The sequence below is a fragment of the Diadema antillarum genome, unplaced genomic scaffold (assembly GCF_040938485.1).
Source record: "Diadema antillarum isolate AM-2024a unplaced genomic scaffold, OU_Dant_1.0 seq00000932_RagTag, whole genome shotgun sequence".
NCBI lineage: Eukaryota > Metazoa > Echinodermata > Echinoidea > Diadematoida > Diadematidae > Diadema > Diadema antillarum.
In genome coordinates this window covers 14158-31334 of record NW_027271783.1, presented here as the reverse complement: position 1 = coordinate 31334, position 17177 = coordinate 14158, and the positions used below count along the sequence as shown (strand labels likewise).

Here is a 17177-nt window from a genome sequence, read left to right as displayed (position 1 = left end):
TGTTAGAACATGTCGATGTAGCCTTGTAGGGTAATTTGTCAATCAGTTGCAGCAAATATGTTTGTCGAGATTAAACTTATCTAGGTAATGTCAGATGACATTGCGGCTAGATGTTGGTGGGGGGGGGGGGGGGAAGACTGTCTGTGTATGACTGAATTGTACACATGGCCTTTCATAGAGCAGGACAATGATTATCAAATCGTTGAGCTACATTCTACTTCCCAGAGAGATAGAGAGAGAGAGTGCTCTTTCTGTTTTGTGTAGGCATATTGTTGCAATGTTGATATGGGGATTGTTGCAATGTTTTACACATGAAAGAAAAACAGTACATAGCCAGAAAATTATCTCTGTGTATGGTTGGAAAACTGAGGAAAAATGTGACAACAATGAAACTGTTACTGTTTTGAAGACTACAACACTGACCCCAATAAATAATGACATCAAAATGGCCATCTAAGTTTGATATGTACAGCGAGCAGGTCTATTACTGATATGTGAGTAAATAAATAAAACAATGAATAACTGTAGGCATTAAAAAACAAACTTATTTATTGATACATACAAGTAAATGAAGTGCAGACACTACTCCAAGTGTAAATAAAACCTCTGTGACACATTTTGGCACAAAAAGAATTTTGTTAATTATTCATAGACATCAAGATACTGTGATTTTCTTGTGAAGAAAGTGTTAGGAGGAAACTCAGCTGGTCATTATAATAAAACACAGCTTGGTTACATTCCGTAATATATGACGGAGCACCACATCTTAACTGAATTTCCTTTCGGAGTAACGTGAGTTTGATTTTTACGTGAATGTCCAAGTTGGTCTTGCTCAGATAACAAAAGAGTGTTTTCTGTGTGCTTCAAAGACATTTAAGTGCAATTTCTTGTCAAAGAATATCTCTGAACAGTAAGTGGCTTTAAAAAGTCAATGTACTTGATATTGTGTGTGTAATAAATGAATATGTTTTCCTTATCCAGGGCCGTATCTTGAATTTATGTGCATATTTCTCGTCATTTGAAATATCACAAAATGCTTCATCATAAAATTCCACAGACAAGATATTTTGTCTTTTTGCGACCAGGGTATTATCTAATTTAGGAAAAATTCATGTGGAGATTAATATTCTTCTGTTGAATATTTTCTTATCCCCTATCTTTATAATTCAACTGTGTGAAATGACATGGTGAAGTGCCGGGGCTATGAAGTTCAAGTATCCAGGAATCGAGTCCACATTATGGGCATGTATGATTGTACAACTCCGGGCAGATTTTATAAGCGAACATCATTACATGTTACAGCAGAATCATTTGTGAGTTACTGAAATATTTGTACGTATATGAAAAGTTATACATATTATCATGCACCACAGTCCGTGCGTGTGCGTAGATTTGCAATGCATGTTGTCGGTGTTGCAACTTTGTCATTGTCATGGCAACAAATTGCATTTTTAATATTAAATCCTTGTAGAGAATATACATTGTACATGAATATGAATACACATACACATCCATTTTTGTCTGATTAGTTGATTTATTTCTCTGCCTCCTTATTCTTCTACTATGTCTTCTTTTTGTATCTTCCTTTCTTCGTCCCCTCTTCGTCTATCTTCTTCAGGCAAACAATTATAGCGAATTTGGTTATAGCAAAGTTCTCATTACAAGGAAGTAAAAATTTCTGCTACTACTACTACTGTTATTATTATTACTACAATACTCCTACTACTACTACTACTATGACTACAGTGCAGAACAAGTATTACTTCTACTCTAAATATGTATTATTACAATGTATCGAAAGTAGGAGAAAGTGTCCTGAGGAAACTTTGAAGTCAGTGACTTTACCCATCAAAGTGTGAGTGTGTGTGGAAGGGGAATGTTTGTTTGTTTGTTTGTTTGTTTGCTTTAAATGTTTCAGATGACTTGGCCTTTTCAAATTGTTCAAATGCTGTAGAACAATTTATCAAGCCTCAAAAATATTCCTGTCCAGAACAATATACCCTTCAGAATAGGTTGTAGGGCCTTAATGTGTTCATTCCCACCGATAAGTTGTTCTTTGTACATGACTCAAGGGCTGAAAGAGAGTATTTTGCTGAATACATATTTTTCACACATTATTGTCACGCGTTTTGGTAAGATAAATGCTTTTAAATTAAGGGATTTTTTTTTATTTGACCTTTACCACATACCTAACAAAATTTCACACAAATATTGACGATTAGTTTGAAATCAATACATACTTCATTATCATTTTTGATCATACATGAAACGTGATTAAACACACGTATACCTGGTATAAAATCAGTGTGTTTTCCGGAGTTGTCCAATCAGATTCCTTTTAAATTTCCGTCGTAAATATTATAATTATGAGACATGTATTGTCCCACACCCGTAACAAAAGTTTAACAACATCTATATCACACACACACACATACTGCGCGCCGTCACCAAAAGAATATGAGACATAGATTGTCCTACACCCATAACTATTTAAGTTTAACAACATCTGTATCACTATCACACACACACACACACACACACACACACAAACAAACAAACACACAAACAGACAAGCAAAAAATGTAGCCGGTAGAGCGCACACAAGAAATGTGCCGCGGCCGTGTTGGACCAGTCTGGTAGGCCGTCCTCCCTTCACACGTGAATCCGCCCCTTACGGCGAGGACTCTTTCATGTTGGCGGTTCCCGATGTGACGTCACCTTGTTGTTTGCTCTGGACTCGTACCTCCCGTAACTCGACTGATCCTCCAAGGGTCTCCAATTTGGCATTCTAACGCAGACGAAAAAGAACGCACGTCGATTTATATTTTTCCCCTTTTTATAATCTGAAAATCCGCTGTGGTCTTCCTTTCAATTCATCGATGTCCATTTACCATCAACATCAATCACCAGCTTGTAACATGACGACCTGCGTTACTCAAACTTCGATCTCTACAAATCTATGACATAAATCGTGTATTCTAAGATGTATCAAGTTTGCTCTATCACATACACCTATGTCGAATAATGCTTTGTATTTCGTTTTAAAGCATAACTATAGAAAAGTATAATTACGTTTAGAAGTTCGAAAAATGCAAATATGAAATATCAATATCGCGTGTCATTATTAAAGGGACTGTAATGTACAGTACTGGTTGAGGTGGGGATTCATGTTTTGAACATTCTTAAGTGAGATAATGAGAAACCTCTTATGAAATATGAAAGAGCATCAACGTTTATTTGATGAAAATTGGTTTTCAAATGGCTGAGATAAAAAAAAGTGATAGTAATAAAAGGCGACAGGCCACGCCTTTTAATAGGAACTCTTTCTTTGACCTTGTTTTTGGATATCTCCGCCATTTCAGAACCGATTTTCATTGAATAAACTTTTGATACCCTTGAGAATTGCATGCTCTTTGACATCTCATAGAGTGGTTTCTGAATATCTCGCAAAACGTTAAAGGCTAAATCCTCACCTCAAACAGAACTGTACACACACTTTAAATCATGAGGAGGTATCACAAACTTGATTAAACACACAACCAATCAATAGACACATATGGCCTACGCGGATGGGTACAAACACACAGGTGGTGAAAGAGGACGTGAGATAGAAAGGGGGGGGGGGGGGGGTGAGAGAAAAGAGAATATCCGACCGTCCTTGATCCGACTACAAGGAAAAGACTTAAAACTTGACTTCTTAAAACATACCAGCCGCTGAATAAGCCCCCTCTGATACCAAAGTCCGCCGTCTTGCTCTGTTCGCCTAATGTGCTCGCGCCCCTGATCTCCGGGTATTCGCACGGGCTGTGATTCGTCAACCTGATAGATAGGGTTGAAGACTCTTTATGAGTTAACTTGACCTTTAAGAGATCAAGTCAGGTGATGGGTAATTCTGCATAAATTATCAATTTGCCATCATATTATAATAACATATAACATGTACCCCCAAATTCTATTGCATATCCTGTGTTGAGTAAAGATTACATGGAGCTGAGTAAATTCATTAGTTTTGCGCGAAGAAAAAAGAATATACAAGAAAAGAAAAAGAAAAGAAAATTAAGGATCAGCAGTTATCAATATAGCAATTCAGAGGCTTTTAGAACTTCTGCAACCCAAATGATTGTTTATGCAAAAAAAGAGCTTAGATAAGAGAGAATAGTTAATGCTATATTTCTCAAATGCTATAGCAACGAATAACCGTAGATACAAAAAAAAAAGAGATGAGACATCAAACCACAGAACTGTGGTCTCTGATGGGACGTTATGATTCAAGTAATTGTATAATCAATCGGCGGTGGTGCAGCTGATATGGTTTTGATTATTTTGGCAGTATATGGCATGTATATTTAAAGTGACATATTTATTTACGTACACACAGCTTATAATTTAATTTTCGCTCAGTAACATGATAACTAAGTTCGACTTCATTTTGTAAGCGTGTGATTTCCTAAAGATAATATCTCTCATTGTTGTCTAGCGAATGATTTCTCACTGAATGAGTTCGCGGATGTGGTTTTTTTTTTCAGACTTAGTATCATATAGCAGATACTGCAGCAATTTTTCTCAGGTGATATAATATCTTAATCGTTGTTGTGGTCATTGTTACAATTTGTGTTACAATCAGTTCCTGTTACTGTGCGATTTTCCTATCCTTGGGGTCCACGTGTGAATTTGCTTACCCTGTCTAGCTGTCTGCAGTAGTCCAAGAGGCGTTGCATCCGTTCCACAAAACCACTGCCAAAATGGGCGGGGTCAATCGCGATGAAAGTTTGCCCCTGTGACACGCAAGTGAAAATCATCAGTTGGGTTTCTAGTGCCGATGAAGGCATAACGGGCATCACAGTGCAGATGGATTCAAATGTTTCCTCAAGGTATTGGCGTGGCATCCATTTCTTAAAGCCTCAATGAAAAGTTGGCGAGATATGTGATGGATAGACTTTGTGCCTTGAACAAACAAATTCATTTATTGAATCAACGTAATTTTGAATGCCTATCAAACCCTCTTACAACTATCAATGTAGAACATCCCCCGACGTCTTGCTCAGCGCAGTTACCAGTTGGGAATTACCGGGATAATCTGGCATATTAACTTTGTCTGGGACGGGTTTTGATACACAGTGTACTACATGACTTACAAAGTCTCCTCCTACAAATGCCCCAGTTTCAGCACTCTTTTTGGCAATGTCGGTACAGAACGCCGAGCCGGCCAGTACGCTGGTGAGAATCTCGACAAGAAGAAGAAGTCCGAACCCTTTATGGCCACCTAACATAAACAAAGAAGCAAGTAGAAATAGATGAATAGATGAAGGAACAATATACATTATATATTCTATATATTAGCTGATAAGAATGATTACGGGATATTTATGAATAAACTAACGTACGACGTAGGCATAAGTAAACACTGTAAATGCACCACTCAAATTAATATTAAGAATATTAAAAAAATCGCGATGTTCAGCACAATATCTATTACTATACGATGATGACCTCGAATATCGCATGTGGTTATAGATTTTATGTTTGTAACGATGATGATGATGATGATTTTTTACTGTATACATCTTACGCATATTCTCTTACAAGCTCATTTCTGTTACCGCAATTATTGAAATAGGTGTGGGTCTTGACAGAACCTGATCTGCAGCAGTGACTAACAAAAAATAATGCGGCATTATTTCCACGCAAGGCATAAAAACAACAATAATTGCTGGTGCAGACAGATAACAAACATACATCGTCGATTTTAGAGGAGGAATCGCAAAAGCGATCCCTTGGATATAATCCTTTGATATATTCCGTTTCATGATCACTGAGATTTCAGATCGCTTGCTCAATATCACGAAATATCAGAATGAAAAAAAAAAACAAGATTGACTGTGTCAAGCAGCTTGTTTGCGCTGTGTTGCTATATATGGAATAATGAACCCTGCATTATAATTATATGTTCTCATTCCTTGTCCTTTGAAGACAGGGCCATCTTTATCCGCATTACGTTGTCTCGAATATATATATATATATATATATATATATATATATATATATATATATATATATATATAAAGAGATGCTCAGTACATAAAGACTACATGGAGTTTTGTTCAGTGCAAGGCCTACGTTATTGGTCACTATTCACTCTTATACTTTGCTTATCTTATGGTGTAAATGCGTTAGTTCCTGACAAACCTAAGGGATAATTTCGTCATGTTTGTGCCAATTATCGACACTAATCCGTGCAGCTGAATCACATTGATTTGATTTACGCAGGCAGAGTGGTATTATTGTTTCAACGCCTGTTTCTGGAGTGGTTTTTTTTTTTTTTTTTTTTTTTTTTTTTTTTTTTTTTTTTTTAGGGGTGCAGGTATTTCGCCATTATTGCAGACAGCTGGAAACTAAGTCTCTGACAATGGCCATTGTATTTATTCATTTTTATCTCGATAACCACTGTAGCTCAATTTAAGAAGACACAGCTGGCAAAATCAAAACCACTCGTGTCTAAATGTTGGCTGCCAAGCGGATAAATTAATGTGTGCCAGGAAGGACGCAAGAGCAACTAGAACGAAAATGAGTCAGAGAGATGAGATCAACGAAAGCGGAGAATGTGACAATTTGACTTGCCAACGGAAAAAAAGGACTTAACAAAATAATGTCTCATCCCCTTTGCAATTCTGACGGTGGTGATACACTGTAATGCTATTTATTCCTTGATGGTGGTAATAATGATAATGACCATAAAAGTGATATAATCAACAGTTGTGATGATGGTAATGATGATGATGATGATGGTGATGATGATGTTCTTGATGATGATGATGATGATGATGATGATGATGGTGATGATGAAGATGATGATGGTGGTGATGATGATAATGATGATGAAGATGATGATGTTCTTGATGATGATGATGATGATGATGATGATGACGATGATGATGATGAAGATGATGATGGTGGTGATGATGATAATGATGATGAAGATGATGTTCTTGATGATGATGATGATGGTAATGATTGGTGATACTATGACAGGAAGTGCATAGCAATGAGAAAGACGGTGCAAGGTGTTGCGGCTGATGATAACAGTAATGGTAACGGTACCGATAATGATCATTATACCAGTGACACTGGCAAATGATTGGCAAAGAATATGATGATGATGATACGGTCTTGTAATGTTAATCTCCAGAGCGGTAGGCAGCTGACCTGTTGAAGTGCTGCTCCCACCTAGCGGCACCACGCCACCATGGAACAAGATCGTCTCCGCATCTTGGGTGGGGACACCGAACTGATCCACGCCCGACCCGGCTTGAACATGTTTGCTCCCGCTTCGAAGCGCCTCACGTATCTCGTATACAAACAATAGAAAAGGACAGAATAGATGTACAAACAAACGACTCTTTTATTAAGATAAGATTACAATAAAATTGGTAGGACAGTTTATCAAGGGTTGTCTTGATTTGACTGGGATCCCCCCCCCCCCCGAATTCTTATATAAACTTTCCTTCCGGCTTTTCTATTCATCCACAAGTTTCATATGAAATCATAACACCCTAAGTTTTATGAAGATGAATAAAGAACTTTAAAAGCAACAGCGTAGGAAAGCAGAAAAGTAAAGAGACTATAGTAACGCAGTGAACAATGGCGAATGAGAAAAAGTGGAATGACGTTTGCAGAACGCGTGGACTCCGATACCTTTCCCATGGCAGATACAGTTAGGGACGAATCAAACAGGATGTAGTCTCCGTCCAAGGCGGGTGCGGCGAAAGAGATAGGGTTGGTGCCCAGAGCTCGCTGCTTGGATAGTGGTGCCACGGTGGCCAGCCAGGTGTTAGACATGCAGACTCCCTATCGAGTTGAAATAATGAGAAATGGCCTTGTCAAAAACGAAATCCTTTTCATCTTCAGGTTGATTAGGTTGATTGCAAACTGTGCGATGCCACTTACACATGCTCAAACTGGCATTCACTTAGAGGATAAAATCCATAGAAATAACATTTTTACATGACTTCACAGAACATGACGTAAATATGGTTAGGTTATGGTGCAACTGCCTCCAAGTCCTCATACACCTTAATCTCTTTAAGATGTCATTAATATGAAGTGATGACGTCATTCCCATACGTCTCATTTGCATGAGCACAAATCAATCCCTTGCTCGTTTGGAATGAATTCAAAAGAATATTAATTTCGCCGTTCTCATTGACATAATATGATAAAAGGAGAATCGGTCATTCCTAGCCCACGTCATTGTTATGATATTTTCCCGAAACCAGCGAAATAGCCGTGATGTGCTGGCATCATTATCCCTGAAATATTTTACATTATGTAATTGTGATCACTTTCTTCTTCTTTTTTTTTTTTTTTGGGGGGGGGGGACTATAAAATTTTGAACATGACATATTCATCTCATTTCTGGTCAGATTTGTCTGTTACTCCTTTTCTTGAAATTAGTTTGAAGTTGGAGTAGAGTTTCTCTTTATAACCTAATGCTTATAATGAGAAGAAAAAAAAAAAAGGTCGGTCAGATATGAATGTGCCCTCTGATTTTGCCACCCATCCCTCCCCCTTTCTTTTTAGTTTCTCCAGAAATTCTCTTCCCTACGGGGCGCACTCTTTATAATCAAACGTTCTCCGCGGGTCCGGTGTAATCTTACCCTCTCAGGGCTTCAGAATCAAAATTTTATTGATATTATTTATAATCCGATTTGCGATGGCATTGAAAGACTTAATCACAACTCACTCGAAATCTGTGCTACTATTGACTGAAAGTTTAAATTCGAGATGATGCCAAACATCAACGGATTCTCTTCATATGGCTCCATTATTTTTAGTCTTGTATCTTTGGTTTTATCTCATATGATTTCTTACAATTATTATTATGTTTTGTCAGATAATGCTAACATCGGGAACATGGAAACAGAAATATAAGTAAATGATTATTGAGAGGATGTCCGGTATGGTTATTCGGCAGAAGGGAAGAGTGCCGTATTTTTTGGTGTTCTCCGAATTGTGATTTCCGTTTTACGTTATTTACTTTCTTGTATCCAGATTGTCTTCTCGCTGTCTCTCTTCCTCCCCCCCCCCCCCCCCCCCCCCCTTCTTTCTGTCACCATCCTTTTGCGTGCCGGGAACAATTATTGCTGACGTACGTATAGAAGGCAATGATTATTTTGACTAATTTATTGTTTGTCTATTGCTTGTCACACTTGTCGTGGTCGTCGCAAGCAAGAAATAAAGATATGAGCCGTCATTCATGGCAGTCATTTATTTTAGTTACTGCATTAAAACTTTAATCTGACACTCTTAGGCTCTAGAATATGATATACGGCAATTGAAAAAAAAAATCATTCACTCTCTAAACTATTAATGCAGTAAATGAGCAGATCATTCTGAAAACTGTGCACGACATTATGATGTGAATCGCCACATACGTGCGAAATTTGGTTCAATGATAATGTTCGATGCATGCTGCCTCAAAGGCATGATTTACCATTTGAAGATGAAACAAAAGCCCGGCATTAGTGCTTTAGAATAGTTCTAAAATGTGAGTTAGGGATAGAAACAATGTTAAGTATTGTTAAACACACTAAATGTGAACAATAGTTATAATTAAGAAATGTTTCCAGACTAAACAGTCTACAACTGGTCTATACAGTTATGGCTTATTGAGAAAAATACTGATATCTCCTTATATTTTAGGCTTTATTGCAAAAATTTTATATGGTAGAATGTTTTGTGATACAACAGACCTACACATATGCATCAAATGTGATATCTTGAACATTTTTTAAATCACTGCTCCCAAAGGTAAAGAGGACCTTTAACAAAATATAACATAAATGTGTTTTTTCTACAGAAATAGTATGTTAAACGTTTCAAAGTATATCTCTGCTAGTCCAGGTGACATAGGCAGATTTTCTGGCGACTCTGCTGCCCCCAGATTTGCTGTAATGTTACAGTATTTCTTTTAAAGTACACCCTAACCTTCCCTTCCCGGTCCCCCTCCAACGAAAACGAAGTGGTGACTGTGGAGGGGTTACTTTCTGGGTCGCGTGTCCCGAAGATGGTCACAACTCGTTCAGGAAATAGACATTAGTCACGCGGAAGTCCTTTTGGGGGGCATGGCGACAATTTTTAGGGAGAATTCGGGAGAAGAACGGGATGGCAGAAAGTGAGTATAACAAGGCTAATGAGCCATGGATAGTTCTTTTCTCGGCTTGAAAGTGCAAGGCTGTCTATATTTAGGGCCTGTAATTACTCTAGAATAGAATGTGCTTTCATTACATCCTAGAGTCAAGTTTGAAAGACCTGGTGAATTGATACGATATGAGCATGGAGCTCCTTGATGTGAGTGTGGCAATGTGTGAAGGTTATGAACTATGAATTACGTGTCTGTGTAAATGACCATGACTTTGTGTCTGTACATTGCACTGCATGAGAGTGCTAGGGGCTGAAAGTGTGTATCTGTGTTATGCATGTTTGCGTGTGCTTGTGTATATAATATGTATATTAATGAGTGCGACCTCAAAGAACCATTAGAGGTTGCCATTTGAAGGATAGTATTCGTCATCCCTTTTCAATTCCTTGGCATTGGTTCTGCATGACATTCAGGTATAGTCAGCGCGTGCATGGCGTGAGTCGATATTCTCGCCTATAAGTAGTCAGAGTCTCCGCCATTCGATCTTCGTGCTTGTGGATGTTGGGACCCGTTCCCTTGGTAACATGTCACGTCCACTTCGCGATCGGCATAGGCGGGCATCTCAGATGAATTTCGCACAGCGCGTAGTTCTAGGGGTTCCTCATCCAATCGCGCTCACCGATCTTGCCAAGACTTTGGGCAGAGGAACCAGAAACATTGCTCATTGTCAACACATCAAGGCAAACTTCATTTCATAAGCGCATCACTTGACGTCAAAACAGTTATGTCATCGTAACTCGTATGTACAGCGTACATAATTATTTTCCTGACTCACAGGATCTCTTCCAACGTTCTAGGTCCCACGCAAGCTGAAATAGAAGATTGAGCTTGATTTTATTTATTTTCCTCAGTCATCGCTTCCAAGTCGGTGAAATAAAGGAGGGAAAAACACCAACAACGAAACATGATGCTAATCTGTGTGTGCCGACTTCGAAGTAGAAATAGCAATTTTCTACGTGTCTTGCGGCAAATTGACTCACTCGGCTTAAAAATACACACATCATAGGGCTACACTGTCCTGGTTTCGCTTAATACTTGAAATCCACTGATTTAACGAATTAGGCGTACAGTTTATGCCAACTGCACGAGGGGCAAGAGATATCTTGCCTGGCCAGGGTTGTCGGCACGAAAAGACAAGAAATATGGAAAGGTGATAAAGTCGTGACTACCGTCATCATATCCCAGTATTCCTGCAGACTGAAATGGTTGCTGAGGGACGTCTTCCAACTTTTCAAATGACGTTCAACTGCGGGTCTCATCTCGTCACGCTCACGTTTGGATCATCGGCTCACGAGGACCATTATGCGGCAAGTAAGATCTCCGTAACGGTATACAGAGAGTATTCAAAGATTACCATCATTCATTTTGTCGTAAAATGTGTCTTTTATAGAAGTGCAGGATGCGTTGGTTTGTGGGGTGTGGGAGCAAATACTCAAATTGCTATTATGTCAGAAAATCTCATTTCATTTTGCTCGGGGCATTGTTCAGTCGCCTTGTGAATGTTAGGTCAACATTTACAAATTCTTACTTCGACGCTCATAATTTTTCATTTTTAACCATGACGATCCAAGGTTTTTATTCGACACGCCCCTTTCCGATGTCTAGTACGTGATGTGAGCATGTGTGTGCGTGTGTGTGTGTTTGTGTGGAGGGGGGGGGGGGAGAGAGAGGGTGACCTCGACGGCATGAGTGCAGATATGAGCGTGTATTATCTTCCTCTTTTCTTTTGTTTTTTCTTTTAATTCATAGATAGGTGATTCGTGTGGAGCAATGTTCTGTGAACTCCCTTGTCTCCGAAGAGATGGATAAAATCAAATGATAAATGCTTCTGTAAATAGAAATGCTGCTAAGCCTGCAGATAATTTATGTCATATTAGTTACATTAGGATCATATTATAAGGCAGTGTTGGGATTGAGTATGACTCATAGTGCGGAACATTTCTGTTTGAAGCCAATACTGTACTGATGTCGGTATTTCACGATGTTACAGTCACGCTGACACACGTTACTACAAGCGCGCACCTGTTAGCCTGCGAGTATTTCTAGCACGCCTGACTCTCACATCCTATATGCTCTATAATACACCATGTCGGATGGTAACTTCGTTCCAGAATTTGCAGGGATGCCAAGTTCAAAAAATTTTTATGAGTGAGATTTTCATGACTCGGCATCTCGGCGCGCGAATGTGCACGTGAGCGAGGGTATGGGAGGGGTTTTTCCCCCCAGTGGCCCCCCACGGTAGGGAGCTTTTTCAATTTTTAGCTCTTAATGGTGCGATCAGGTGCATATTTAAGTGACCATTTTTTACTTATTTTGAAAGACAAAAGGGAAATATACCTTCAATTGCAACTATCACTTTAATCCTTTGAGCTTTGCTCCTTATTACAGGCCAAAGTTGCAGACTTCGCCAGATGCGTGAAAAAAAATGGGTGCCATGCGTGAGATCGTGAGACGGCCCCTAAATGCTTGAGTCTCACTCAGAATGCGTGAGACTTGGTAGCTCTGAATTTGTCGTATATTATGAGATAGCGGTATGATTAATCAGAGCTCTCTCCTCCTGCATTCCCGCCAACATTAGAGAAAACAAATATAAAGCGTCACTTATTCATTTCAAAGCTTATTGGGACAGTATTATAACTCACCCTATCCCTTCACAATTCATGGCAGGAACACTGGATTGGGAAAGTGGTTAAGGACAAACTTTTAAATAGGATGTCCCCAGCCTGACTCCTGGGACAACGCTGGAGGGCGCGTACATCTAACCAACCAGCCATTTAACCAACAATGTCCCTCCCATCCAGGTGTCAGGAATAGGTACCTGGGATATCGGAGGGGTGAGATATCATGACGAGACCACCTGACTATATGATATCATTAGAGAGAGTGTGCAGTGTTAACACTGAAGAATCTACCGCCTTGGTGAATACTACCAAATTATATCATTATTATCAATATTAATATTAATAATAATAATAATAATAATAATATTATTATTATTATTATTATTATTATTATTAACATTATCATTATTATTATACAACCCTCTACATTCAGTAACTTTCCATTTCTTTCAACCACACGTATGAAGTTAATTGTAGAGTATAATATTGATATAAAATTGTCGGTAAATCTCCGACAGATAGCACATTTCTAATTAATCGTAGATTTTGAAATTGAAGCGTGGGATTTTTGAGACGTCGAACGTGTGATTTGTGAGTAACTAATAACCCGGCTGGAAAGAACACAGTGTCCCACAGTGTGAGAACCACAGTGTGAACACAATGGGAACACAGTGTGAAATCTCTTCAAATTGTTAAATTCGAGTGTTTTAACAGTGTGAACACAATGTGAGTCATCAATTCAGAGTGTGAAACAAAGCATTACTATATCAACACTCTGTGAAAACCACACCATCATATGACCATAGTGTGAAATCATGTTCACACTGTCAAATTCGAGCGTTTTCACATAGTCGACTATGTGAACACACTGTACGACACTGTATGACACTGTGCTCTTTCCAGTATAGGGAATTACTTGTTATTCAGTCAACCAACCGGCTATCACCAATGTTTGATTTTTTTCCCTCAGGTTTGATTTATGTCCCTTTACCAGGGTAGCGAGATGACGAGTCATTAACTATTGAAGGTGAAGTTCATTATTCCGGAGATGAATTAAGGTTTGTTAATCGAAAATGAAAAGAAGGTGCGGCATAACGAGCTAGAGCATATTTCTTTTTCTGATGAAAGAACCTTGTCGTAATACCGAACTTTTTTTTCATTGTCGGATTAAAGAACCTTCGGAATAACGAATCTTCGGAACAACGAACCTTCGGAGTAACGAACTGTAATTATCAATGATTAATATAAGGAAAAAAATATACACACACACACGCACACACACACACACACGCACACACACACACACACACTTACAATCATTCCGTTGTTGCAGGCCCTCATCGTGTACCATCCCAAAGCACCAAGATGATGGGATCCTTGACAAGTACAAGCAAAACGAAACAAATCAAAATACAAACTATACAAAGCAGATGAAGGACAGAACGCGTTTTGACGAAACGGTTTTCGATGTCGCATTCAGTGTTTGAATAGTTATGATCAAACTCATTGACATGCATACTCGGGTTGGATTCGCACTCACGACCTTCTGATTGCTAGACAGGCGTCCTATCCACTGGAATACCGAGTTTCCGCCCGATAGCAAGTGATGGTTCTCAAAAACATATCAAATATCCACGATTCTCATCAGGTTCCATGAGTAAACTACTAAAACCATGATTGTACCGTAAGGTTCTACATTGATGTCAAGTTGAAATAACCATAATGTCACCAAATTTCCCTCAATAACGTCAAAACTGTGAATTTCTTCATTTTACCTCCAATATTTTGCCTTCGTACCTTTACTTCCGACAATTCTCTTTTTATTTCACCACTCATTATGAGCTCTTTGGAAGAGGCTATAGATTAATCTTTCATCCAGCGATCCAGGACATTTTTACCTATGACGTCATTGTTTCCGGCCTTTGATCTCAGACATTCTTTATACCTCTGGCACGTTTTGTTGTTTTTGTTGTTGCTGTTGTTGTGATTGTTTCCGTTAAAATCTTTAAATGTTTTGAAACCAAACTACACTTGTTTACCCTTGGCTGAGACCCATCCGATGCCATTAGTTGCCGCTTTCTTCATGGCGACGTCCATGCAGAACATGCCAACGACAGCCCCTGGAGCTCCCCGACCGTTGACCCACGCCGAGCTGCTGGTTTCCTCCATAATTTCTGGCTCTCCGTTGACGATGGTACCAGCCTGAACGTTGGCTAAAATCACGTCTGTGGATGTACGGAGTGAAAGTTATATTATTTTGAGCACAAAAGAACAAAATTAAATGAAGGAAAAAATACGTACATAATCATGGATAAATGAACAAATTGATACACAGATGATTAGATAAATAAACCAATGAAAAAATATAGATGGATGAATAGATACAAAATAAGCAACATAGAAAACCTTTAGATGGTAGATTCTGCATTATTGCATTAACTCGCGAAAGTTTGGCAAAGCTGTTACATTATAGTATAGCTGAATGAGTTGTGATGTTATCACAAAATATTATTGGAATTCAATCAAAAAATGCCAAACAAATTGAGACTTAAATACTTTAGTCTGCAATTCCTCAAAATTGATATTGAAAAAGAACACTGGAAAACTGCGTGGTTACTTGGTGACTTGGGTAGGGTGGAAATATCGGTATTTATGAAGGAAACCATGATTGATTCTCACTGAGGAAGAAAATAAATCATCAGCAAATCAAAAGGCATGTTATTTCTTGAGATATCTCATCTATGGGTATACGGGGTTTATACACCTCACCAGATGTAGTTAGATTTGTAAAACATTTATTATCAAAGTGTATATAAAATTGTGTCTTTTGTCATGTATTAGCTGCGAAACGACGACTCAATGACCCGTTTTCACAGAATGGCAAATTACTATCAATAAAACTTCCCAGATGAATTCACAAACTAGAATCCCTGATTCTAGAACGACGTCATTTTGGCCTGCTCTACTGTAGTATTTTGTCAAGTTTGTCACTACGCCAACGGCAGAAATCTGCAGACGACACGCGTTAATTAACGTCCGCGTCCTTAGTTCGAAAGCTCCCTAATAACGTATGGTTTTAAACATAATTAATAAAGTAAATTGATAAATCATCTTTCCCCATTTGGTACCTCCTTCCCCCTTCCCACCTCTTAAACCCCCCTGCTCATACTCACGATCCTTTTCGAACTCTACCACCAACACTCCTCGTCCGTATCCATTCCTCCCTGCTCCTCCCCCTCTTCCGCATCCTCCTCCTCTTCCTCCTCATCCTTCTCCACCTCCTCTTCCTCCTCCTTTTTCTCCTGCTCTTTCTCCTCCTCCTTCTCCTCCCCCCTCCTCCTCCTCCTTCTTCTTCTCCTCCTCCTTCTCCTCCTCCTCCTCCTCCTTCTCCTCCTTCTCCTCCTCCTCCTCCTCCTCCTTCTCCTCCTCCTTCTCCTCCTCCTTCTCCTCCTCCTCCTCCTCCTCCTCCTCCTCCTCCTCCTCTCTGTTGAAACTTACCCAGTAGCTGAAGTCCATGCGATGTTTTTCCGCGGCGATCGGCGTCGAGCAGAACCTCGCTCTGGACGAGGGCGTGGCTATCCTTCAGACCGGCCGTTTTCATACAAGCTGCGACAAATTCGCGGACATTTTCCTCTCTCACCAGGACCAAGGCTTTCTCCCTTTCCTCTTTCGTCCCCTCGGAGTTGGGGTAGCCATCTTCCAATCCAGCCGATTGCTCCATTTTCGCTATTCTCTTTGGCAAATCTCTGTTTCAAATTTGGTGAGTCGCTGTCCTGGGTCGCGTTGCATGAAACTTTTTTAGCAACCTTAAAAAATTCAGGTTGGGATTTGCCCAACCTGAATTTTTTAAGGTTGCTAACATAAGAATGTAAAATCCGTTGCATAAAAACTCTGGTTGGGAGCTTCCAACCGGAATTTTGCGTTTTCAACCGGAAAAAAAATCCGGTTGGAGTTTTATGCAACGGGCCCCTGATTTCTTCAGGTTCTATTTTTTTGAACAATATGCTTTATCCGCCTGTGATTTTAGAACAGAGCATTTTAGTGCCCAACATGAAATGAGATAAACCGTAACACAGGGTATAAAAGTCGGAATAAAACCTCTTTGGATATGTGGCCGCTGTCCGAATGTCAAACCCTTCTTCCCGTCGAGTTTCAAATAAAACTTGGAGAATGCTTGGTACGCGTGATACAGTAGACAGAAAAGGACCAAAACATCATACGATACACGGCGATTAATCTAACAGTTGCTGTTCCTGACGACGTTCGCAACAATAATCATTACAGCCATATAAAGGATCTTTGTACCGGTGTCCAGCTCTCAGAAATAGCAAGAAGTCAGAGAAAAATTACAGAGGACG

The 17177-nt window shown here is 39.3% G+C and overlaps 1 protein-coding gene across 1 annotated transcript; it reads right to left on the bottom strand.

Annotated features, from left to right (window-relative positions):
- Window positions 1-2671: 2671 nt before the first annotated feature.
- LOC139741490 ((2R)-3-sulfolactate dehydrogenase (NADP(+))-like) lies at window positions 2672-16540 on the bottom strand. The gene is made up of 9 exons (XM_071652073.1): window positions 16318-16540; window positions 14859-15044; window positions 14134-14195; window positions 7693-7845; window positions 7204-7345; window positions 5136-5263; window positions 4680-4775; window positions 3709-3819; window positions 2672-2788 (listed from the first exon to the last, which is right to left on the bottom strand). Exons 1-9 carry the CDS (start codon window positions 16538-16540, stop codon window positions 2672-2674), a joined length of 1218 nt encoding a protein of 405 aa, XP_071508174.1.
- Between the last annotated feature and the right edge of the window lie 637 nt (window positions 16541-17177).